The 26076-nt window shown below is 39.8% G+C and overlaps 1 protein-coding gene across 4 annotated transcripts in view; it reads left to right on the top strand.

Moving 5' to 3' along the window:
• The window catches only part of LOC131682835 (protein hu-li tai shao), a 249325-nt gene extending 226956 nt beyond the window's left edge, over window positions 1-22369 (top strand). For all 4 annotated transcript variants that reach the window (XM_058964608.1, XM_058964607.1, XM_058964605.1 and 1 more), the window contains one exon: window positions 21692-22369. In XM_058964608.1, coding sequence (XP_058820591.1) covers window positions 21692-21799 — 108 coding nt within the window. In that variant the 3' untranslated portion in view covers window positions 21800-22369. The remainder of the gene's footprint in view (window positions 1-21691) is intronic.
• The last annotated feature ends 3707 nt before the right edge of the window (window positions 22370-26076 follow it).

Here is a 26076-nt window from a genome sequence, read left to right as displayed (position 1 = left end):
CAAATGTCAATACAAGCCCCAGCCAGGGTTGCACATTCACAAATTTTTCTTTAATGTCGCAGATTTATTTAACAATTAGATAATCCATGGGACGTGTTGGATCAGATGATTATTTCTTGATTTTTTTTTCTGACGTTACTCCGCTTTGCTGGGAACAACGTCCGACAAAACCGGTGATTCGATCCAACATCAAACGAATCGGAACTAATGAAAGATGTTTGTGTTTGCAGGAGTAAAGCAAAACAAACTTGTTACAAAACCCTCCACTGAGTTGTCAAACAAACGTCTCATATATTGCCTGATTTTTGGTCACAGCTTCTTTTTTTCAGAAGACAGATTTTTAACATTTTCATGAAAATTTCACCGATTTCCACAGATTTTTGGAAATATTTCAATTTTTTATAGATTTTTCGGAAATTTTAGTAGAACACTCTGTAGTTTTGACTACAGACACTTTATATAAAAGACTAGCGGAGAGAAAAACAGTAAAACTAGCAACCATGAATGTAAACTGGCATCACGGAAGCTCCCATAAGCTTTGCATGGGCTTCCTCTTGCACTTCCCCTCTCAAAACCCTCATGCTCGTTTGGCTGCACTTTTTGACAGTCCGTTTGGCTGCAATTTTTGACACTTCGCTAGTCTGTGTATAAAGTGTCTGTATTTTTTACTGGTTTTTGGCGAAATTTTATCGCAAATGAAACAACTGATTCCAAGTCGGATTTTTTTTGGTTTTTCGCAGCCAAATATCAGCATCAGCACCAACTCAGTATATCACTATCTCGAATGAAAAATAATTATATAAAATGATTCTGTTTGTCATTGTGTTGGTACAGAATACGAAGAATTTTCAACTCCCAGTACAGGTTTAATTGTGGCAGCTCTGGTGCGTAGTCAGAACGATTGTCATGGTTTACAGACCTTGGTAACATTTCGTAAAAATTGAAATGCGACGTTAAATCCTTGAAAAGGTACTCATGAGAATTTATACAAAGCATCCTCCAATATTAAAGATTGAAAATAATTATAAACTAATTTCCTCCACTTTTATAAGGATCAAAAAACTTATATCGAATCCTGAAAAGGAAAATGGCTGGCTAACAAAATGCTCTTTGTGTTTAAATTTAATGTCCTTGCTTGGTGGTTCTCAAAAGAAAGTACACACAATAACAATTGGGAAGATATCAATTGAAAATCTTTCTTGGGCAGTGCGCTAAGAATTAACTGTGCAGTCAAAAGTTTCGATATTTAAACGTAAATGTATGCTTACATACTTCAACATTAAAACTTTCGTTTTTCGATGGAAAAAGATAGGTTAATTTTTAAAGTAAAATATCCGTTTGCAACCCAAAAACGCAGTCAATGTTTGAAAGATGGGTTAATTATTGCATGACAATTTTTATTTGGTAGAACATATTCTGACCACTTGTCGGATTATCGGGGATGAATTTGCTAGATATTTTATACCAGTAACGTCGTATAATTTTGAACTAATGTGTTGATTAACAGTGTATTTTGCAGGGCTTCGACACAACGTGCCGCTAGTGATTTTAAAAAAGAATTGTGAGAAGTTTTGATTTTGAGTGGCCCTTCTCTTCTCTGGTAGCAGTGATGGAGAAGCAGCAGTGCGGAGCTTGTAATTTGCCGATTAATGACCTTGAGCCGGTCTGTTGTGGCTTTTGCGGTACATATTTTCACATCGGCCAGCAGTGCTTGGGTTTTAACCATCGCGCCAATAAGGAATTGCTGTCGCAGGGAAAGATTGTCTTTTTCTGCTCACCGTGTCACGATGAGCTCAATGGAAGGAGTGTGCGCTCTTATATTGAGGCTAAAGTCGAACCTGGAATTGCTACACCGAATGTTGAAAATTTGTTAACTCAAATTCAACAACTTTCTTCATTTGTTGAATCGTTGAGCCAAAAAGTCGACCGTTTGACTGTGTGCCAAAACCATGCCGATCGAACGAATGATGAACAAATTCGCTCTAGTGGTCAATCTGATACGCCAGTTTGGCCTAGACTGGGAGTGAAACGTCGCCGTGGAAATCAAGGCCAGCCTGTACGTGCTACGGTTAACCATGGAACAAATATGGTTGACCTCAGTGACCTCTCCGTTACGTCTATTACTCCTGAAGCACCACCGCCAAAGTTTTGGTTATATTTGTCTGGTTGTCACCCTATGATCACCGACAGCGACGTCCAGAAAATCCTTCTTCGTTGTTTGAATGTTGAAGGTACCACTGATATCGTGCGTTTAGTGCCAAAGGGTAAAGACACGACAAATTTGTCCTTCGTGTCGTTTAAGATTGGCCTTGATCCAATACTGAAACAGATAGCACTTACTCCGTCTACTTGGCCCGAGGGCCTGCTGTTTTGAGAATTCATTGACATGTCAATAAAACCCAATCGTGGACCCGGACTAAACTGACTCCAAACTCCAAGCGGATGTAATCATACTGAGAATTTGGAAAGCCCAATGGTGACTAAGTAGCTGATGGGAAATAGTACACGTTATATCGCCGATTTCCGAATTCCTTTCTTGCACAACTTGCCACCGTTACGAAGAAGCATTGTTCCGCCGTCATCGCCGAGACTGCACAAACGAATTCACGCTGCGCTGCCATCACCGGGACGCCTGTTATGCCGCACTACGGAAGGCCCCGAGCGCTCCGACGCAGTCGTGCTACCAGCCAGCGACCAGCTTAGTCGTCCCGGCCCTGCGTTCGGAGGTCGTGAGGGGGTCTTCCCAACTCCCTTCTCAGGCGAGTATTTTGCTTTTAATGACGATCCGCTTCCTGAAAACCTTCTGGTTTCTAGCATGCCCTCTGGTACAACTCGTTCGAACAATCTGCCGTTGTTTGAACGAAGCATTATTTCGCCGCTATCGCCAAGGCTGCACAAACAAATTCACGCTGCGCTGCCATCACCGGGACGCCTGTTATGCCGCACAACGGAAGCCCCCGAGCGCTCCGACGCAGTCGTGCTACCAGCCAGCGACCAGCTTAGTCGTCCCGGCCCTGCGTTCGGAGGTCGTAAGGGGGTCTTCCCAACTCCCTTCTCAGGCGAGTATTTTGCTTTAAATGACGATCCGCTTCCTGAAAACCTTCTGGTTTCCAGCTTGCCATCGGGTACATCACGTCCTTGCAATTTGTCGGGAAGCTTTGCACATGGCGTCGATGGTTTGCGGTTGTATTACCAAAACGTCAGGGGGCTCAGGACGAAAATCGAGGACTTGTACTTGGCTGCTCTTGACGGTGACTACGATATTTTCGTTCTAACGGAAACTTGGCTTGATGATCGTATTACATCGATGCAGCTCTTCGGAGATTCTTACGCGGTTTATCGTGCGGATCGAGGTGCTCGTAACAGTATCTATGGTCGCGGCGGGGGAGTTTTAATCGCTGTTTCTTCCGCGCTTACCTCCTGTGAGTTTGGTGTGGATAGTTCATCAAGCATTGAAGCAGTTTGGACGAAGATTACTACGCAAACGAAGAACTATTTTATTGGAGCTCTTGACATTCCTCCAGAAAAACGACTTGATTGTTCTATTACGCAGTTCCACTTAGACTCCATAGAGCACGCTTCTTCTCAGGCAGATACAAACGATGTGATGATAGTCCTTAGCGATTTCAACCAACCAGGACTCATGTGGGTGTCATCTGGACGTGGGTACGCTTACCCTAACCCGTTATCCTCGACAACAAATCCTGCCAGCCGCTTACTTCTGGACGGGATGGCTTTTCACGGACTAAGTCAAGTAAGCACGGTTTCCAACCATCAATCTCGTTTTCTTGACCTTGTCTTCGTCAATGAGAATGCTTTGCCTGAGTGTTCAGTGAGTGAAGCTTCCAGTGCGATCGTTCCTTTGGATAACTATCATCCCGCTTTAGAAATATCCATTTCCACCATTAGTTCACCACTATATGAAGAAGCTTTAGCTGTGAATCGTCGTAATTTTCGCAAAACTGATCTAGTAGCTCTACGCCGCTCACTGTTGCTGATTGACTGGAGTGTACTACTTGATCAAGTGGATGTAAATGTTGCAGTTGATCTCTATAATCAGTTACTCCTTGACTGTGTTGAAAAATCTGTTCCAAATTATCAACCTCCCAGGAAGCCTCCCTGGTCGAACGCAATGCTTCGGAATCTGAAACGCATTCGTGCCAAAGCTCTACGTGCGTACACAAATCGACGATGCCCTATTCTCAAGCGCTTTTTCGTAATAGCCAGTAATGAGTACCGCTGTTATAATAAACTGCTGTACAAAGGATATGTGAACCGCATCCAACAAAACTTACGACGAAATCCGAAGGGCTTCTGGACGTTTGTTAATACGAAGAGGAAGGAAACGGTCTTCCGTCTAGGATGGTTTACAATGGTGAAGTAGCGACTACGACGGCGACAAAGTGTTCTCTATTTGCCAGTTACTTCTCGAGTGTCTTCACTACTGATGCGCCAACTGCCATCGAGCTCGAAAACGCGTCCCGTGATGTTCCCGTTGGTGCGGTGGATATGGATGTATTCACCATTTCAGAACAATTCTCTCTGCAATTCAAAAAACGAAATCGTCGTATGCTCCAGGACTAAGTGCAATGCCTTCAGCTGTTCTGAAAAAATGTTCGGATATTTTAGCGATTCCACTGACGCACCTTTTCAATGTGTCATTTCAGCAGCAAAAATTCCCCGATGATTGGAAGTGCTCAGTCATGTTTCCGGTACACAAGAAAGGTGACAAAGGCAACATCGAGAACTACCGGGGAATCACTTCGCTGAGAGTCGAGTCAAAAATTTTCGAATCACTTGTCAACGAGGTGCTGTTCTCTGCTAGTAAACATTACATAAGCACTTGTCAGCACGGATTCTTTCCCGGTCGATCGGTGGAGACGAACCTGGTCTCCTTCACATCCTTTTGTACGGAACAAATGTCCAAACAACTGCAGGTGGACACGATCTACACAGATCTAAAGGCTGCTTTCGACACTGTTAACCATGAGATACTGCTAACGAAGCTTGATAAACATGGATGCACTGCCCGATTCTGCCGTTGGCTTCGATCATACCTTGTTCACCGTAAAGTCGTTGTTCAAATTGGTGACAATGAATCTGAGTCCTTTTCCAGCCATTCTAGAGTTCCTCAAGGTAGCACACTTGTGGCTTTCGTCTTAATGCGTGGAGGGAAACTGTTCTTCGCCGATGACTTGAAAATATTTTTAATTATAAGGAAAGAAGCCGATTGCCGTGAGCTACAGTATCTCGTTGATACCTTTTATAGTTGGTGTAAAAGAAACATGATGGTTCTTAGTGTTGCTAAATGCTTTGTTATCAGCTTTCATCGAACGAGGAACATCTTTACTCAGCTGCAACGCGTTGATCATGTTAAAGATTTGGGCGTCATCCTTTATGAAAGGCTAACGTACACCCATCACTTCTCGTCTAATCGTCTACTAGGTTTTATGTTCAAAATATCCAACGAATTCCGGGACCCTTTGTGCTTCAAAGCGTTGTATTGTATTGTTACATCAATTGCATTGGAATGATCCGCTGAACTTGCCGCCATACGAAGACCGTTGTCGATTACTAGGACTGCACACTTTAGAAGATCGTAGACACGCGTCGCAAGCAACCTTCGTATCTAAGCTTCTTCTCGCCGCATATGATGTTCCCGATCTCCTGTCACAAATTAACCTCTACGCACCAACCCGTGTCCTTCGTCCTCGAACACTGCTGCAGACTGAAATGCGTAACACTAACTACGCTGCCAACAGCCCGATACTAGCAATGGTCCGTCGCTTCCGTCGGTCCGTCGATTTTACCGACAACTTCGACTTCGTCATTAGTTCTGCACAGTTTAGAAATCGTTTGTTATCACTTTAGGTTAATTATTTGTAATTTAGTTCATTAAGACTCATTGTCAGATGGACGTAAATTGTTAAATATAAATAAATAAATAAATAAATAAATACGCGCGTGGAATCATGGCTGTTTAAAACAAATTAAGATCAGCGTGGCCACCGAGATTACGGGAGATCTTTCTAGAGGTTCAATACTAAGGCCATTACAAATCTTTTTACCTTTCTCATATAAATAAAGGCTATGCAATCACTGTAAAAATCGACTCCTTAACCGAGGCCCGGAGGGCCGAGTGTCATATACCATTCGATTCAGTTCGTCGAGATCGGCAAATGTCTGCGTGTGTATGTGTGTGTGTCATTTAAACTCACACAATTTTCTCAGAGATGGCCGAACCGATTTTCACAAACTTAATTTCAAATGAAAGGTATAACGCTCCGATAAGCTGCTATTGATTTTTAGTTGATCCGACTTCCGATTCCGGATTTACGGATTGAAGAGTGCGGTCACACAGCAAATTCCCATATAAACTGGTATCACTTTGATGTACAAATGGTGTAATACATATTAAAATGGGTCCAACATTACTTGAATTTGCTGGTCTAGATCACTAATGACATTCAAAGCAGCTTCGACCACATTGGCCACCTATGACGGATCTTGAGGCCCCCGAGGAACTCGCCAAGTTCCTAAACTAGTATCACACCTATTTCCCAGCGAATTCTTGATCGATTTTTACAAACTTGATTTCAAATTTAAAATACAGTAATCCCATTAACTGCTATTAAATTTTATTCGGCTCTGACTTTTGGTTCCGAAGTTTCAGGTTGGTTGGTAAGGTTACACTGGAATTTCGTATATAAACCGTTACAATCGTAATACCTCAGAGGCCAAAAACTATTGAAATCGTCGCCAAATTACATCCATACGCAGGTCTAGATCACTGAATGGAAATCAAACATTCTTTGAATATATTGTCCACTATCGACAATTCCGGAAATCCCGGTATCCGGGCGTATTCCACAATTTAAGTCACATCTATTCTTAGGTGATGACTGAACCGATTTTCTCAAACTATGTCTCAAATGGATGGTATAATATGCAGCTGGGTGTTGCATCGTTCGCCCCTCCCCCCTTACAATTGCACCTCACCCCTTTATTACCCCCATCGGACCACCCTCACACTCGCATTCTCTTCATTGACCCCGCATACCGGAAGTGTATGTGTGTCATTTAAACTTACACAATTTTCTCAGAAATGGCTGAACCAATTTACACAAACTTAGTTTGAAATGAAAGGTATAGCGCTCCCACAAGCTGCTATTGAATTTTTAGTTCATCCGACTTTCAGTTCCATAGTTACGGATTGGAGAGTGCTGTTACACAGCACGTTCTCATATAAACTGGTAACACAATGATGTCTAAATTAGGGACCGTTCATAAACCACTTAGACCGAAATTTGAGAATTTTTTACCCCCTCCCCCCTAGTAGACCTTAGTAGACTTTTACCAACCCCCCCCCCCCCCACGCCAAAAATCTACGTAGACTTTCAATTTTTTTTTATTCGCGGGAAATGTGAAATTAGCAAGAAGCACATTATAATGTTCAATTAAAAATTAGTGTTCAAATTTATTTCAAGCCTTTTAAATATTAAAGAACGGTTTTTACATTGGTTTTTGTCTATGCTTGATCAAATCAATTAATACCAATTCAAGGTGCTTTTCAACGTTTGTGTAGCGGAATACTTCTTTTCAAGATTAGTAACTCAAGTATATGTAAAAAGATATATTGCTATAACTAGTTCAAATTTTGACCGAAGTGCTACCTACACCAACAATGCAGAATTGATAAACACTTTTTGAGCCTTATTAGTGCATTCAAAATTGTTGAATTATGAGAAACAATTACAAAATAATACTGTAGGTGTGTACTATCATCTAGACTAATGCCGATTTCGGTTTTAGATCAGAGTCGCCCTAGGTTCGCTCTAATATTTACAAAATCCATACCAAAGTGACAGCTCAGAGCGAACCTAGAGCGACTCCGTTCTAAAAACGAAATCAGCATAATAAGCGATCCTTATTGAGTTACGGTTCTCATTCCAATGAATTGACAACAGTCAGACGGTTCTCTTCTGAATCTCTTACTCCTTGGAATTATTATTGAGAGGAAGGGAAACTGACCGTCATTTTATTAGCAATATAAATACGGTTATGACGGTTTTCTTATTACAAACAACGAGCTAGAATTAACAAACAGGCGGTTTCACATAAATATCTATGCATAAAAGAAACAGAAAGGTGGAGAAAAAAGGAACAAAGCACCGCATGCTGCCTAAATACAATACACTGATATTTCGTTTACTATACCAATACAAAATAAATGGTACTCAATCTATCATTTCAATGCGTTCTCTCTCGCACGGCTTTTGTGAGAGATAGTTAACTGAAACACGATCCGAGAATAATGTAAATGAAATAACGGTCATTTTTGTGGTGATACGGTCACTTCATATTTACCGTCACAATTCAAAGACCATCGTGAGATTGCACAGCACTGGGTATCACTAGCCAAGTACTGCGAAGCATCCTCTACGGGATTGTACTGCCAAGGCTTTGTAATAGCAAGACGTTGACGAAATGTGTATCTCCTCAGTTCTATAAATACCCACCACTTAATGGAATTAAAAAAAATCTTTTTATTATTTATTAATATACCTTTGTGCTGTTAACACAATCACAATTCTGGTCGAAAAAATCCTTTTCCCTTGAATGCATTGGTTTGTGTTGGATAGTCTTCTCGAATTTGTAACCAACAATAGTTACCCATCATGCCTTTGTCCCAGAAACTCTCATATCACTTTTCAATTTCAACAATGTCCTCATGGAATCTTTCACCAAACACGATACGCATACCGACTTAGGAGTCCAAAGCTCATTTACAAATTTAGCCTTTAAGCCGAAATAATGTTTATAAGCAGTAAGAACATTTTCGGTCAACCAGATTCTGGAGCGATTGTTGTACTCACCACAGACAAAACAAAACTTTTCCAACGAATATTTGTACATTTTTAAAAAGAACACTTAGTTGCAGTGATGTCCCTATCCTCTGTGCAGTAAAGAGAAATTGAAATTACTTCTCGCACTCTGGCAAGCAAAACGAGAGCGCTTCTCTTTCGTTCATATACACCACCGTATTTGATATGTGTAAGCGCATGTTGATGGCAGAGGTAAATTTTCATACACCCAACACTGGAACGATCTAGAATGTGGAGAAGAGCTCTTGAAATTCTCTGTGGCGCGCTCAGATAAATTCGCCACCGCGCGCGCCCCAGAGTCGCTGTGGTGTATTCACTGGCGTGTGATCTTTGGTTTGTTTTCGTCTTACAAGCGGCCGTGCGGGTGAGATTGATTTGATTTGCACAGGTTGTTGCGTTGTGTTGTGTGGATGGTGATGACTTATTTCAAGCTTATATGATTTTCTACTGAAGATTTCATACAAGTTGCTTGGTAAAGCTTACGAGTTTATAGAGTGTTGTTACACTACCGTGGGAAACCTGAAGTATTCGAGCATAGGGGCAAACAAGGAAAACATTTTACGTATCAATGTATCGGCTGGTATAAATAAAGTTTTATAATGATCTGTAATATCAGATTAATCGTACAACAGATGAAAGACGGGATTTGTACATCCACATTAGGACCGGCCTATTTTTTGTTCGACTGAATAACTCAATGGTAATTTAACTTATTTTGATTGCGAATTTGGCGACGCCAAAAAGTAAAGTGATCCATACTAAGTAATGTCCTGGTATTACACACGTTTTCGATTATTATCATACGCAGGCATTGTAATTATCTCTCACTCACGCGAGAAGAGGCTTATCCGATGTCCAACTGTTCCGAGATAAAGTCCACATAAAACAAGATAAATTTCACGAGAATTCACATTGTTACTTATTTTTTTTCTGTAGCGCGTTATTAAAAATAATGACGTACCAATGCCAAGCGCTTCTATTTGACCGGTACAGTGCTTTCAAGGGGTTACAGCACTGTAGATTTATTAAAACATTCAATTTTTATTTATTGGTTGAATTTTGTTTACTGGTGCTTTTGGATGCTGAAAATGATATTCCAAAAAATGAATCGCGAAAACAATAAATAAATATTCAAATTTTTCGCAACGTTAACCGTGTTTTTCTCGAAATAATTTTTTTTGATCTGGCCGGAAATGTAACTCGAACAAATGATTTTTGATCAGCCTAAAATTTTTACAGCATGTTCCAGATTACTTTCTCCAGCGATGTACGTGGAATTTAATTTTTTCATTGCATAATTTTTAATAAGCAATTTTGTGTCGATTTTTAACACATTTTCAGCTTTTTCGACTAAAAAATATGCCATTTCGCGAAAAATCAAGACATAGAAAAAATCTTACGTACGCCGCTTGCTGTCGTTCTAAGAAATTTAAAAAGCTTTGGTTTTTGGCTCTGGATCAAAAATTACGGGACATACAGTTCTTGGCCGTATATGTAACCACAAGCAAAATTTGTTTTTTGTTTGCTTTTTGTTTGCTTACTTCGGAATTTCACCTGAAGAATTTCGAAAATTTTGATTTTGAATACAAAGTGTGCACCGATATTAAAATGTAGGAGCATTGAGGCTGAAAAATAATAACAAGTATCGATTGATTTGCAGTTCTATTCAAAAAGCATCTCACGCGATCCATACTTTATCATCAAAAAAGGCCAGGTGGCATCATAGTGCGTATAGTCGTAAATTGGCGAGATTCCCGCGTCACATATTTAAAATTCTGTTATGCAACTAACAGTCCGTTCTTTTATGCAACGCATTCACTTTTACACGATCTTTTTAAATTAAAAACATGAAACATGATAAGTGTATCCATCGCCAGCAGACCCCCTGGACTCCCCTACGATAAATTAGAAGTCAATAATTAAACAATCAAAGCACTAGCACTTACAGTTTAGGTATTTTGCGTTCTGATGGAGTCCAAAATATAAGTAACCATCTATATTCGCTTATGTTGAAGTAACCAGGAAAAACAAGTTTTTGTTTTTATTCGCCCAGGTGCCCAACACCGCCTCTAGGCGGCCTACTTATTTTAAGGCTTTAATGAAAAATCCATTACTTTCAAGAATTTTTAACATTATTTTCGTTTTTTCTTGTGTAAACCTTGAACCTATAGTTGATTTCGTGACGTGAGGATGTGCTTTTGTTTTCATTTCGATCCGAAAAAGGAATACGATCTACGTTTATCCCAAAAACTAACGTAAACTTCGTATTCTATACATATATTAATCAATTCACCTGTATGTATTCATGCATACACTTCGAATCGAGTACACTTCCGTGATTTTTATTCTTAGTCCAATTAGGTGATTCAAATTTTCTGACAAACAGATATAGGATTTTATTCATGATGAAATAAGTTTTTTTGAATATTTAGTAATATTATATCAGACAATACTAATTATCCTCAACATATTCCATTTTCTTCTCAAAATTTATCAATTTCGAATGCTCTAGTAATGTACGTAATAGTTTAATAGTTGTGCACTTTAGGTGTGAGTCGCAAAAAAAATATTTGGCTTTTACTGACCCAAGCATGACTAAAAAGTCATGCTTGGGTCAGTAAAAGCCAAATATTTTTTTAGTTAGACTTATAATATAGTGCATTAAAAGCTGAATTTTGAAAGTTGTTCTACGTGGCTTATGAACTGCCCTTGAATTTTAATTACAAATATGGGAAATCGTTCAACGTATCTTTGGTATGTGTGCAAAGAACTAGATATTTGAGTGAAAATTCTGCAAAAAAATGGATGAAAAGGGTTATGGGCGATGTCAATATATTAAAAGAAAGCTTTTATTCCCAAAAATGATAAAAAATGTTAAGATTGTTTATTAACCAATTTATGTATGTGAAACTTCTTGTAACATTACCACTACCATGTATCATTAATGTAGCCATTGCTAATTACGGCTCCTATGGGACATGCAACTATAAATACATTAGCTCAACTATATGTGCAAGGGAGCTCAAAATTCAATGCAATTTTTTTTCAACTGTTTTTTGAGCAAATTTCCAAGCTTGCAATTGGATATTTTCATTGTTCCTAGCAGTGTTGGGAAAATCATTATCAATAAAAGTTCATTCCAGGTTCATTCGCGAATCAATCTTTCCCAGAACATTTCCAAACAAAAATCTGTGAAACCAAACATCGCATCCGAATGTATCATTTTTGGGACAAATATTCAATGATTTTTAGCATCGAAGTTCGCACACGAACTTCTGCCTCAGTGAAACTCTTGAAAGAATGTTCGCCCAAAGCAACATCGAAAAAGAGACATTCGGAAGCGAAAAACGCCTTTAGTGATGCTTTGCACATCAAATTCAAAATATGATTGTATATGAATCTTTCATACTCGGTCATACAAAGAACGGGTTGTTAAGAACCGGCCACCATACCAGCACCATTTTAATTCTTTCCCATTTTAATTCTGTTGATGGATGAAATTTTTTTTTTCACACGATGGCTTCTGAAGAAAGCTTCGTTGACACTAAAGTAGCCTGACGCTTTATCCCATTGAGCTATCGCCGTAATATTGTAGAACGAAGTTTTTTATATCATGTTAATCTACAGGTTTTTGGAATCTTTGGAAATCCCTCGGTAATCCCTTGTTCGAAGATCGTGCAATATGTTTTCATAAGGCGAACTTTTTTCTATATTTTCGTTGATATAAAAGTTCGCAAGCGATCTTTTCTTCTTCCGATATTTGCTTGAACCGAATAATGTTCCCAAACATCGGCACTCTTGAAGTTCACAGACGATTTTTTCCGTGGTGATATTTTATATCAGTGAACTTTTTAGTAGAAAATCGGCAATGAAAAGATTCTGTTGTGAACATTGATATTTTGATATTTTCCCAACAGTGGTTCCTAGTACTTTTTTGATAAAACACCTCATTCAAGAAAGTTATAATGAGGAATAATTTATCACACAAAAATCGCTTGTTTAAACTTGAGGAAACACCTTACTTGTTACTTGAAAATACGAAAATTTCATAGCTATTGACAGAGATTCCGACAGATACATACTACCAGATGTTGATATTACGTGCAATGAATCTGTGCATTATAATTACAGTCTAAAATACTAACTGACGCAAAAATCTAGAACACGTATAATAAACATTGTTGCTGCTGACCCATTTATAACATCCTTTTATAGAACACAAGATTCATTGTTCATTTAAAATAAGCTTGAACACTAGAGGCCTTTTTTCTTGACCCTGAAACTGAGCCAATTTATTTCGCTCATTGACGCGCAGAATCCCTTTCCTAGCTCCCATGCTCTTGAAACATTCGCTTTCGCCTGCTGTTTAAACGATTTCCACGCAAAATAATAGACAAGTGAACAAATGAATAACGGGTGTACGCTCAATTGTGATGTTGTATGTAAATTAATTATCGCCACAAGCGTATACCTAATTTTACTGAATATGTCAAGCCTGTCAACGAAATCTAAGATTTCGTTTTAAACTTGTAGGATTAAGTTATAAAAAAACTATTAATACTTATAACACGAGTTTGCATATCAGTTGCCTCCGGTCATTATAAAACTCTCTGCGATGATACGTAAAAAGTTTTCCCAATTTGATCCCGAGGACCGAGTACTTTTAGTTTTGCAGGTAGTGTAACAATACTTTATAAACTCGTTCTCTTTACCAAGCAACTTGTATGAAATCTTCAGTAGAAAATCATATAAGCTTGAAATAAGCCACCACCATCCACACAGCACAACGCAACAACCTGTGCAAATCAAATCAATCTCACCCGCACGGCCGCTTGTAAGACGAAAACAAACCAAAGATCACACGCCAGTGAATACACCACAGCGACTCTGGGGCGCGCGCGGTGGTGACTTTATCTGAGCGCGCCACAGAGAATTCAAAGAGCAAGAGAGCACGGTTATCTCGCACCCAACTACCTCAACACCAGCGCACACTTGAAATCGGTCTATACAGCTCCGAAAGAAAGAGCGTTCTGCTTTTTTCTGTGGTGTGTGATCATGGTATCCTCTGTGTAGGCATCACACTTACGCGCCAGTGCATCACTAGGGTGAAATGCCATCACTGCTTAGTTGTACAATGAAAGAAATCCGAAACAAACCAAATGCCGCAGTTATGAAACACTGTTTTTTTTTACAATGGAGAAGACCTTCACGTCCTAGCCCAGTACACGTGCTATTGGTAGGGTCCAAGCTACCACACGGGGTGTACTGGGGGCGAGTCGGGCTCGAATGGTGACGCATCCATTACTACCGACTAAACTCCATTGGGCTCCGCCATCGTTCCCCCAGGGACTACCTCTCGGTATTACTTCTGGGGGATGGCTGTACTTGATGTACTCATTCACTCTCGCTCACGCGTTCATACGTCCTGTATGAGGCTTACTTGGGTGCTCTCTCTATCGCACCTTGATTCACTCTCTAACACTCCACATGAGGCTGACTTTTGTGCTCACCTTTTTCGTTCCTTGCGAGGCTGACTTGTGTGCTCACCATTTTCATTCCTTGCTAGGCTTACTTTTGTGCTAGCCTCTAGCATACCATGTAAGGCTGACTTGGATGCTCACCCTATCACCTGGTTCACTCTCGATCGTACCACTCTGTTATACTCCGGTCGCTCCCCCTGGCATCCCATGTGGGACATTTTTCTTAGGCCCCACTTCTGACATACCATGCGAGGCTTACTTGGGTGCTCACCGTTTTCATACCTTGTGAGGCTGACTTTTGTGCTCACCTCTACCATACCATGTGAGGCTGACTTTTGTGCTCACCCTTAACATACCGTGTGAGACTGACTTGGATGCTCACCCTTTCACTCCTCTGCCACGCCACGAGGCATCGATAGCTAAGTCCCAACATACTACGCCTCCGACCCTCCCATCTTGGCATAATGCAGTCCACATATACGCCTATACACTCGCTCTTCTGCCTTGCTTCGGGGTGGCTGGGTTTACCCCTTACGCGGTTGCCAGTCGCTGCGCCTAACCTGTCTCAGCATGAACAGACCATTCACTCCCTTTTCTGCGCTCGGCCTTTTTCACTCCAACTAACCAATCACTAGTTAGTCGTGCCCGTCGTCTGTTGCTCGGTGCGCCAAATTACATGTAGCCTACAGGCAATCTGGGTGGTTGCAGTGGAGACTGCGTTCCACTTCTCCACCGATTGACACATCCGCTGAATAAGGGTATCAGGGATTGTGTCCCAGCCACAGACGTCAAGCATTGCTCTTCTTTCGACGTTGAAACGAGGACATGCGAACAGTATGTATTCGGCAGTTTCGTCTACACTTGGGCCGTCAGGGCAGGCTGGGACCTCCGCGTGCCCGAACCTGTGGAGGTACTGTCGGAAACAGCCATGACCTGACAGGAATTGTGTCAGATGGAAGTAAACTTCCCCATGGGGTCTTCCCACTCAGCTCGATATGTTAGGTATCAGCCGGTGGGTCCACATACCTTTCGAGGAGTTATCCCACTCACGCTGCCATTTGGCGACCAAGGTCACCCTGGTGCGCTCGCGGGCTCCTCTATTTCCACGTAGCTCGAAGCACTCCTCATCTTCCCGAACGACCAGCCCGACTGGCATCATGCTCGCTATCACGCAGGATGCATCGTGTGATACCGTGCGGTAGGCAGATATCACTCTGAGGCACATCACGTGGTAGGTGCTCTCCAGTTTCTGTAAGTAGCTGATTACCCTCAGTGCTCTTGACCATGACGGGCCGCCGTACCTGATGATAGATACGGCAACGCCTGCCAGTAACCTACGTCTACTGGCGCACACCTTTGAGCTGTTGGACATCATCCTCGATAGTGCCACAACAGCAGTCGACGCTCTCTTGCATGCGTAGTCGACGTGGCCGCCGAAGGTCAGCTTGTCATCTATAATGACTCCGAGAGACTTCAGACTCCGCTGTGAGGTGATCACGACTTCTCCCACATGGATAACTGCATGTTGTGCCGACTTGCGGTTGTTGACGATAACTACCTTCGTCTTATGCTGAGCGAGCTCCAGGCCTCTCGCGTTAGTTCTTCCTCAGTGTCACTAACGCACAGTATCGAATATCTCGCCTTTTTGGATGGATCGCTATCTCGGCAGTCTTTATCACTGAGTTGATAGCGTCCACTATGGACTTACCCTTCCGAAAGCCAAACTGGTTGCTTGACAGGCCGTCTGTACCTTCTGCATACGGTGTCAACCTGTTGAGGATGATCCTCTCAAGCAATTCGCCAGTCGTGTCGATCAGACAGATTGGTCTGTACGCCGACGGGTCGCCTGGTGGCTTCCCGGGCTTCGGCAACAACACCAATTTCTGCCTTTTCCATCTATCGAGAAAACGGCACTCGTCAAGGCATCTCTGCATAGTTAGCCTGAACATGTTCGGGTTCGCTATGATCGCTGCCTTGAGAGCGCTGTTTGGAACTCCATCCGGCCCTGGAGCTTTGTTCATTGCTAGGGAATTAGCCACTGCGAGTAGTTCTTCATTCGTCACCGGAGCCACCATTTCGGCCGTGCCCGCACTGTCTCGTAGTGCAGGTGGCCAGGGGCTTGTGGCTCGAGACGGGAAGAGTACTTCGATAATCGTCGCCAACCGGTCCGGAGACCGTTCTGGGGGTGAAGAGCCTCCTTTGGTCTTGGCCATCACGGCGTCACCCCACGGATTCGCGTTGTGTGTGTATGTATGTGTGTGTGTCAAATAATGTCACTTACTTTTCTCAGAGATGGCTGAACAGATTTACACAAATTTAGTTTCAAATGAACGGTATAACGCTCCCATACAGGCTTACCAATATGACTGCCTTTTTACTAATGTCGCTGTGCAACAGAATAGGATGTCTCTATGTGTGCTCGACGCTCTCTTGCTACAGCACGTTCGCTCGCCAAGCCGAACTGTAATGGCAACAGTGCAATCTTGTGAGAAAAGGTGCTGTTTGGGGACAGCCTGTACCGCGCTCGTTTTGTTGACAATATTCTACGCTAAACGTAGCGAGCCGGTTTACCATTTTTTTGTGTCTGCTGTTTCGCATAAACTGTCGCGGAGACAGCCTTCTGAGAGGGATAACATTCTTCGTCCAAACTGGTAAAACTGTCGTCTAGGGCTGTCATATGATGAATGTCACCATTGAACATTTGCATGGAGTTTGAATCGACGCAGTGGCAATAATTTGCGCTAAAGCGGACCCTGCACGAGCAGAAATATTGACAATAAATCATAGATTGATTCTGTAGAATTTAAATTAGGCATGATAAAACGCAGTTTTCAAACGTAGAAAAATTTGCCCAGGACAGAATCCTGGAACGATTTTCATTGGATGTCATTTAACATCAGTTTTCAGTTTTCATTACGTTGTCTTGGGAAATTGATTTATAGCATGATGGATTGAATTGATTAGATAAATAGTTTTCTAATGCCGTTTTTTAATGAACAACCCCGGAGCAGTAAGTTGCAGTTTCTAGCGAAAGAGCCGGCCACTAGACATGTTCATTCCCATTTCTGTCAGAAAGTGCAACACTAGTGCAATTCACTGCCCCGGATTAACTTAATTTAAGTATTTTTAGCATTTCACTTGTTTAGTTCTCACCGATTACTGTGACGTATGCAATCTGTATATTGTAAAAACGAAAACTGAACCATCAAAAATATTAAAGCTTTCAAAAATCTAAATATTGATCCAAATTAAAAAATCGAAATATTTAAAAATTGCAAAATTGAAGACTTCAAAGTTGCAAAATTAACATATTAAAATGTTACAAATTTAAAAAATCAAGAAATCGATTTTTTTTTTAAATTAGAGGGGAGTTTCGGATCCCAGGTATTTTTCAGCTATGGTAATACTGTGAAAAGCGTATGTATATAATTTTCATGACTGTAATGTAGCTCTGTTTTTTCTCACAAAATTTTGCGGTTCTCAGTTTTCGTGAGAGTGCGCTTTTTTGATAAATGTGTAAACCGAAAACATCTAATATCTTTTATTTAATATCTTATTTTAGGCGAGACTATCAACTGTTTTCGTTTAATCTGTGTGTGAATATGGGTTGATTCAATTCGGACCTTTAACCATATATACGATATACGCGATCGCGAAAAACCGTTTGAGAGGTCGAGCTTTCAGGAAAAGATAAGTTTTCGCAAATCGATTCACAGATTTCTACGTTTATAGCTCATAACCTATTGTTAGGTAATTTGGCCCAACTCTTACTTTTTATGGAATATTTGCCACAATTTTTTTTATATCAAACAGAACTTGTCAATTCACAATTCGAAACTTAGTGAAAATTAAATAGGAATAACTTAGGTCAACATAGGCATTTATTTCCATTGCAAAAATCGATAAGACATGGGTGGTCCTAATTGGAACAGGATTGGGGTAATTCGGACCTTTCATGTACTTTTGCGTAGAACCCATAATACACAATACGGTACGATATCGGAAAAAGTTACCTTAGAAAAAATGTGCGCAATTGATCAGGCTTTCTGGAAAAAATATTTATTTGTGAATCGGTTGTAGTTCTATAGCTCATAAACCCTTACTAGGTCCGAATTGGCCGACCCCTAATGATTACTGTACATTAAATATGACATAAAAAAATTACTGAACATAAATATGACATACAAAATTGAAAATTAAAGAATTTAAGCAGAAATTTCAAAAAATAGGATTTCGGAATTAAAAAATCATATGATTAATATACGACAAAATGAAAAATTGATAAATCTAAGAATTTAAAAATTTAAGAATTCAAAAATTTAGAAATTTAAAGATTTAAAGAATTAAAGATTTGAAATTTTAAATATTTTGAAATGTAAAAGGAAAAAGATTAAAATATTGAAGATTAAGAAATTTTGAAAGTCAGATTTAATAATTTTGGAACTTTAAAATTTAAAGATATAAAAATTTAAAACATGAAAAATATATTTTTATTTAAAAGTTTATAAATACGAGACCGAGGGAATATTTTTACAAACCATTTTCAACTATTCTTGATGATGAAAGCCATCATTTTTTAAAAAACAAGTGCTGTATTAGGGCAGTTTACCACTAACAATAATAATACATTCCATATTAAACATAAAAAGTGATTGAAATTTATTTCTATTATTCTGTAGTACGTACGCTAAACAAAGCAATGTTAAAGGCATTTTTTCTTATTTTTAATGGGCCTATAGAAGTTAAATTTTAAGATAATTCTAAACTAAATATTAGTTAGAAATGTGATCTGATTCGCAATGGATAGGTGACTATTGATTCACGCTAAACCTCCTGAATTCGCGGTTGCGGCACGGGACGTTTAAAATTGTTGTATAATCCTGTTTTTCGGGTAAAATTGCTAATAAGAAAATGAGGTCATGACAGTAGAAATATTTAGTAGTTACCACATTTTAATTATTTATGGCTTAGCGCTGCTCACAACTCCCAATGGTTCACAACTCCCCAACGTCCCCTATTTCGAGGTGTGCCTGTACCTTGAAAAGTACAGTTGTTAGGACAATCTCGACACACACGTTTGCTATTGAGTGGCATAATAAAACAAATAAAATCATCAGCTTGTTGATCACCTCAAACAAATTAGCATAACCAACAAATCACGAAAATATTTCAGGAGCCTGAAATTGGCGGCGCGCCCCTCTTAAAATTAAATTTAACTATATTATGTATTTCTCTATTGTAGCAACGCAATTTTTTAGCTTTCCGATGAAATAAAAAAGCCTCATAACTCATGACCTATGTTCATGCTGTGATTCGTGACTAGGTGCAATCTGCATTTTCATCTACACGGCATATCAAAAATCCGTTTTCTGAAACCGTCCAACTTTCCGCAATACGTACTTCTAAACGATTGCTTTCTGCCCCGATACGGCAATTCGACCCACATCACCATTACTGAACAATTACAATCCAGCTTCACTCAAATGATTCTCCCCGCAACATAACAGTCTACCACAACGACTAAAAATATTTGCTCAGGTTTTTAATTTCGAACGACGTTAAAAATTCGCTAACTGTTTGAAATCAAATAAAGCCGCTGGTTTTGATCCCGTATGGGAAATGAATGAAAAAAACGAAAACCTTGCATGCAGCATTCTTTCTAAATCGTTCAGTATCCCGCACCGTACTGGGCTTAACTAATGTACAGAGCACGACTTTCACTGAAAAAAAAAGTTCTTTGATTGCATCGATGTGTCGGTTCTACCACCAAGAACGATAGAAATGTTACGCAAAACCAACTGAGGCTGTCATCGCACATCAACTATAGTTGTAGACGTATGCGCAAACTGTCGTGTGCGGTACAAGACGGCAACGTTGCAAGTCGCATAACAGTTTTACTGTCGTGCTTGATTCGGTCATCAAACTGTCGAAGCGAAAAGAAGACGACAGCCTCTGAAATACTGTCACAAGGCTGTACTGTTGGAACCCCTGCTCCCATAAGACGCTATTGAATTTTTAGTTGATCGGTTTCGGTTCCGGAGTTACGGATTGAAGAGTGTGGTCACACAGCAAATTCCCGTATGAACTGGTAACCCTATGATGTCCGAATGATGTAATACAAATTCAAATACGTTCAACATTACTTGGATTTGCGGGTCTAGATCACTAATGACCAATCAAAGTAGTTTTGATCACATTGGTCACCTATAACGGATCTCGCCAAGTTCCCGTGCTAATGTCATACCTATTTTCCAGCAAACTCTTAACCGATTTTGACAAACTTGATTTCAAATGAAAGATATAATACCCCCAATGACTGCTATTGAATTTTGTTCAGTTCTGACTTTTGGTTCCGAAGTTACAGGTTGGTTATGGCGGTCACATAGTAATTTCTCATATGAACCGGTACAATCGTAATACCTCATAGGTTTAAAATCTATTGAAATGAACATCAAATTACTTCGATCGCAGGCCTAGATCACTGATGGTGAATCAAAGATTATTGTAATGTATTGTCCACTATAGATAATTCTGGAAGTCCCGGGTTCCGGGCATATTTCAGATCTAAAGCGACTTCGGTGATGACTGACCAATTTTCATTAAACTAGTCTAAAATGGAAGGTATAATATGAAGTTCGGTGTTGAACCCTTCATCTACTCTTCCACCTCCCCCCTTCTCTCACCCCTCCCCCCTCTCAGTCCAACTTCCCTCCTGCATTCCTTTCATCAACCCCGTATATTAAAATAAGTTTTGTGGTTCCCGACGCATCCTCCACCTCCTACTAATTATATCCCTTCCCTTCTCCACCATGAAGTTAACATGAAGACAACATTGAACTGACGCTGATTAAGCTATATAAATATTATATTTTTGTTTGTGTCAAGTATGTCAGTGTCGACATATTGCTTATCAGGTTCGTGAGAGTCGTGTACTTATATATGCTTATCAAGTATGATAAGAATGTAATAGACATTTCCACAATGTTATATTGAACGTAACCAGGCATTAATTCGTAGTTTGGATAAATGAGAAAGGCCCAATTGCACCGCTAGGTGGATTAAAACAGTTTTTTTTTTAAAATATGGCATGAAAAAATTTCTACGCTCTATTAAAATACTGATCTTGGGTCAAAATAATCTGGATTGACCGTGAAAAAAGTTTACGTCTTCCATGCCGTTGAACCGTTATCTGAATCGAATATGAAACCGAATCACCGAATCTTGGTGGAGTTGTTCTATTATATTCCTTATTTTATATTCCTTGTGTGTACGAAGCTCATTCATACACGTTTGAATGCGATCTAATCTAATTTATTTTGTTCACAGGACGTATCTACAGAAGGTTCTCCTAAGAAGGATAAAAAAAAGAAAAAGGGTTTACGGACACCATCGTTTTTGAAAAAAAAGAAGGACAAGAAGCGAATCGAGGCCTAAATGAGCACTCAGTGACGATTTTTATTAGAGGTTAATTAAAATATATCTTTTTCTTGAAACATACAAACACACACGAAAAATATGTTAGAAAGAACCCCTACACGCATGTAAAGAATTAATTTCATTACTATTATGTCAAATTGAGATAAAGCGATATTCCTATTACAGCGATAATCACTTACATAGGCGCGGGCACAACAAAACATTTCCTGCAGCAGTTGTTTATTTTAATAGTACACGAATCGAAGTTCAGTTGAAAATTTACCATAGATATAGAGTTTTGAGTTTTGGTTTCAATTAATGAACGTGGTGTTGTTCATAACATTAAGCTGAATTTTATTGAAAATGACTACAAATTGAAAAGTCGACCAGAGTGTTTCGCGGCGAAGTAAAATGATAAAATTAGTATGATCTGCAAGAGCAAAAGGAAAAGTACACAATGCCGGTATTGTAACTGATTAAGGTTGAAATAATTCATGCAGCTGGTTGTCAACCGAATGTTTTATATAATTGTCATTTTCGCTAAGCTTACGCGAGTCATTTGAGAAAATAAACCATCGCTTGTTACCATCGCTTGTTTTCTATTGTGACTCAAAACTATTGTTCACGAACTACGCGCATGTCCAATGACCAGTGTTCAAAAAGCAAAAGTAAACTTCATTAGATATGAATATATTAAGTATATGTGCGAGTGAACGATCGGATAGCTACTCACACACATGACAAATGCAAAACAAGGAGACCTATCCGATTTAGTCCTAAAGGGACGGTTTTTAGCATTTTTAGATAAAATAAAGCAACAAAATGCTATCTCCTTTCTATTCTGATTGTAGGCCTCATGAAGAGTTTAGGTAACAATAATTCAACAGATGAAAAGATTATTGATCAACGGATAAAATTTCTATATGTATATTTAAATTCCGAAATTCCTTGCATGGTGATTATAAAAAGTATAGGTGAGTACCTTCTTGAATTCCTTTTGTAAAATTATATCAGCGCTCGAAACCGATTTATCACAATTTCAACTAAAACATAGTTGATTTATTTAATTTGCGTATATTCGGGCGAACTTGAGTCTGTGTATTCTTGAATCCCGTACAAAGGAATGTGCAACACTGCATAAAATTAAAGATTGCCACAACTTCTGCGAAAAATCGGAGACATTCACACTCATTCTTGTTTATGATGATTGCGAGATTCGAACGAATGTGTTTCGTATTCTCGTTTACGACAGCAAAATCCAGGTCCCTATTCTCACAGTAACATCACACAGTGGTCCAGATTTGAAAAAAAAGCCGGCCAAAAGTCAAAATCTCACGAATGTTGCTTTTAAGAGTAGTCATGTCTTCACTCTTCAGGGAAGTTTCAGGTACATAAGCAGCCCCTGCCCCTTTGAAAGATCAATGGGGGTTATTCCGAACAGTCGTTTCAGGTGACAGAAAAGTGAGGAAAAAAGTGAGAGATGACGACTGCGAGAAAAATACATTAAATGGAGCCGTTGTCTGTTTAACTTTTGATTAATTGGTGTGCGTTATATTTGCTACTTTTTCAGGCAATTGCATTTTATGTTATGGCGCCATTCATATACCACGTGGGCCAAAAATTCTTCATTTTTGACCCCCTCCTATCCCTACGTGGACAAGCGTGGACAATAGACCTTTCGACCTAACCCCCTTTTTTCTTATTTTTATTCAAAAGACTACACATTTTTAAGAATATTGCCGTTGAGACTATTTGGAGCTATCGTGATTTTTTAATGATTTTTTTAAATTTGAAAAATGCAAGAATGTTGAGTATTTTTTTCACCTTTGCAAGAATGGTGGGACTCAAAATGTGTGTTTGGGCAACACTGTTTTGTATATTTTTGCTTGAGTTCCTGGCAACGCGGCAAATGAAGTGGTGAGTCGCGGTACAAAGTTCATTGATTATGTAAACAAACTAAAGTGAACCTCTCGGTGGAGAACATTGCATGATAATGTTTAACCTCACTTTTTTGACAGTTCAGAGAGATTGTTTACATGGTCTTGGAATTTTTGTTGATTCGATCATAGTATGAGAAACTTGGCTTGGTTCGCTGCCAAATGTTAACACTTTCCAAACAAGGTCGCTCAGCTGTAATTTTTTATTTGATGTCGGCATCATACATTATTCCGTTAAATTTAACATTTTTACTTTTCTTGTACATGATTCATTGAACAAGTAAGGCATTTCTAGCCAAACATTTGAAAAAGGCCTACTGCCAAATGCAAACAAATCGAATTTTCATGTTCTCTATCAAAATCCTGGGACAAAACCTGTGGATAGATGTTTTCTTTTTCATTTTTTCTGTTCATTTGATCTCTTGTCTTGCATAGCTACTCTTCCTCACATATTTTAAATGGACTGGCTACATTTGACAGTTCCCCCTGACTGCATTTGACGGTTCCCTTTGGCTGCATTTGACAGCTCCCCCTGGCTGCAATTGACATTAGGTTTTTTTGTATCCACACGTCACGTCCCAGTTAAAAACTATCTATCTGGCCATGTGCATAAACATAACGCAACAATGGATTATAAAGAATTTTGATAATGATTTTAAAACAAATTATAAAAGGGCCCGGCTGATATAAAAGTCCTAACTAACAATACGCTTTTTATAAAATGATTATAAAGGATTATTGTAACTGATTCCAAAAGGATTATAAAGGCAGTGAAAAAGTCTGATGTAAACAATTTGCGCAATCAAACTAAATAAAACTGCATTAAATTTTTAAATAGAATTATAATGAATTCGATAAAAACTTCTTTTGCATTTTTCTCAGGGTTTACGTTTGGCAGTTAGACCCTTTTCAAATGTTTCAAATGTGTAGGTAGAATTTAGATTATTTTATCGTTGTTGCGATCAATTTCATTTGGTTTGTTTTGTTCACAATGTTAGTCGCAGAGCGTTTTGGAGATCTATGGCAATTGATGACCTTTACACCCCATACTAGGTCCGCTCCTGTTGCAGCTGTTTCGCCCCGTCCGGCACCGAGTCAACCGATGTTCAGCCTGCGCCGCACTCGTCTGTCGCTATGCCAATGGCAGGGACTTGGATTGAAGGCTAAAATGTCAACTACGGCTGGTGGTGTTGCTGCAATCGGTTTGCCTTCGGCCACGTTGGACATTCGGCTAACGGGAATATTCAGCGATTCCGATTCGAAGGAAGCAGCGCCAGTAGCAGACTGCTTCGGTTCAGCAATACGCTCCGGTATCGGACGAAGCTAACACTCCGGCAGGACGAAGGTTTCAATGAGGGGCTCACGCATAAGTAGCAGAGTCCTTGCACTTACTGCTTGTCGAGTGAACAATTCCGACGAAACCACTGCAGCTCTCGCCAAGTTTGATCGCCGTAATAAGTGCGACGTCAGCGGTATAGTGCCAGGAATAGTCGAGAAGAGTGCCAGGACTGACTTGCCGAGAGCTACAAGATTAAATAGCAGGGCGTTTTTAAAGTGACCGTAGTATAACGTAGAGGCTTTAGGCAGATGATTTATTCAGCAGAATAAGATAGCAAAATTACCCAAAACATAAGAGCTGGCTGCCGAAGTGAATCCACACACATCATCACCTACAGAGGCAAGCAATATTGGAACGCAGCGAAATTCCTCACAATGAATTGATCTCGTTGGAAGAAATTCCAGGAAGTACAATTTTCATAGCATAGTTTAATCGACCGAAATTGTAGTCCTCAGTCGAGAGAGAGACTGATAGAGTAGCAGCAGCTAGGAATTTTCTTTCGAAAGCTAGCAGCGCTTTCGCGTATCCTGCGCTAAGTAGAGAGCGTTATGACAGATCTCCGAAGCATGTCAAGTGCTATCAGATGAAAAAAAAACGTCGCATCTATGACCAGTACGACAAGGACGGTCTGCTGATCAACGGTTCCGTCCGGTACCACCATAACACACGGCACCGGCGACACATATATTCTCAACATACTAATTACTTATCCTTCAGAAAAAGTAAATAAATTGACTATAAAATTTATCATTCGCTGCCTAGTTATTTCGTGCCAATTTGAACAAGACAGCAGTTGCAGATAGCTTTATTGCGGTGCCAAAATGATGGCAACTCGGGATATAATATAAATTTACATATAATTTCTCCTCCCTGATATTCTAACAGAATATATAATGCTCTGCATTATTATCACTCCAATCAAATCCTTCTTACTCCTTATCGTCAGTGCCGAGCGCTATTTTGCATTTTCCGGCTAAATCAACGACAATGCGATAATCGACGAAACTTTTACTGTAATG

This window comes from Topomyia yanbarensis, chromosome 2 (genome assembly GCF_030247195.1).
Source record: "Topomyia yanbarensis strain Yona2022 chromosome 2, ASM3024719v1, whole genome shotgun sequence".
NCBI classification, from domain to species: Eukaryota; Metazoa; Arthropoda; class Insecta; order Diptera; family Culicidae; genus Topomyia; species Topomyia yanbarensis.
Note: the sequence above shows the minus strand (reverse complement) of the source record. Positions and strands in the feature narration are given on the sequence as shown.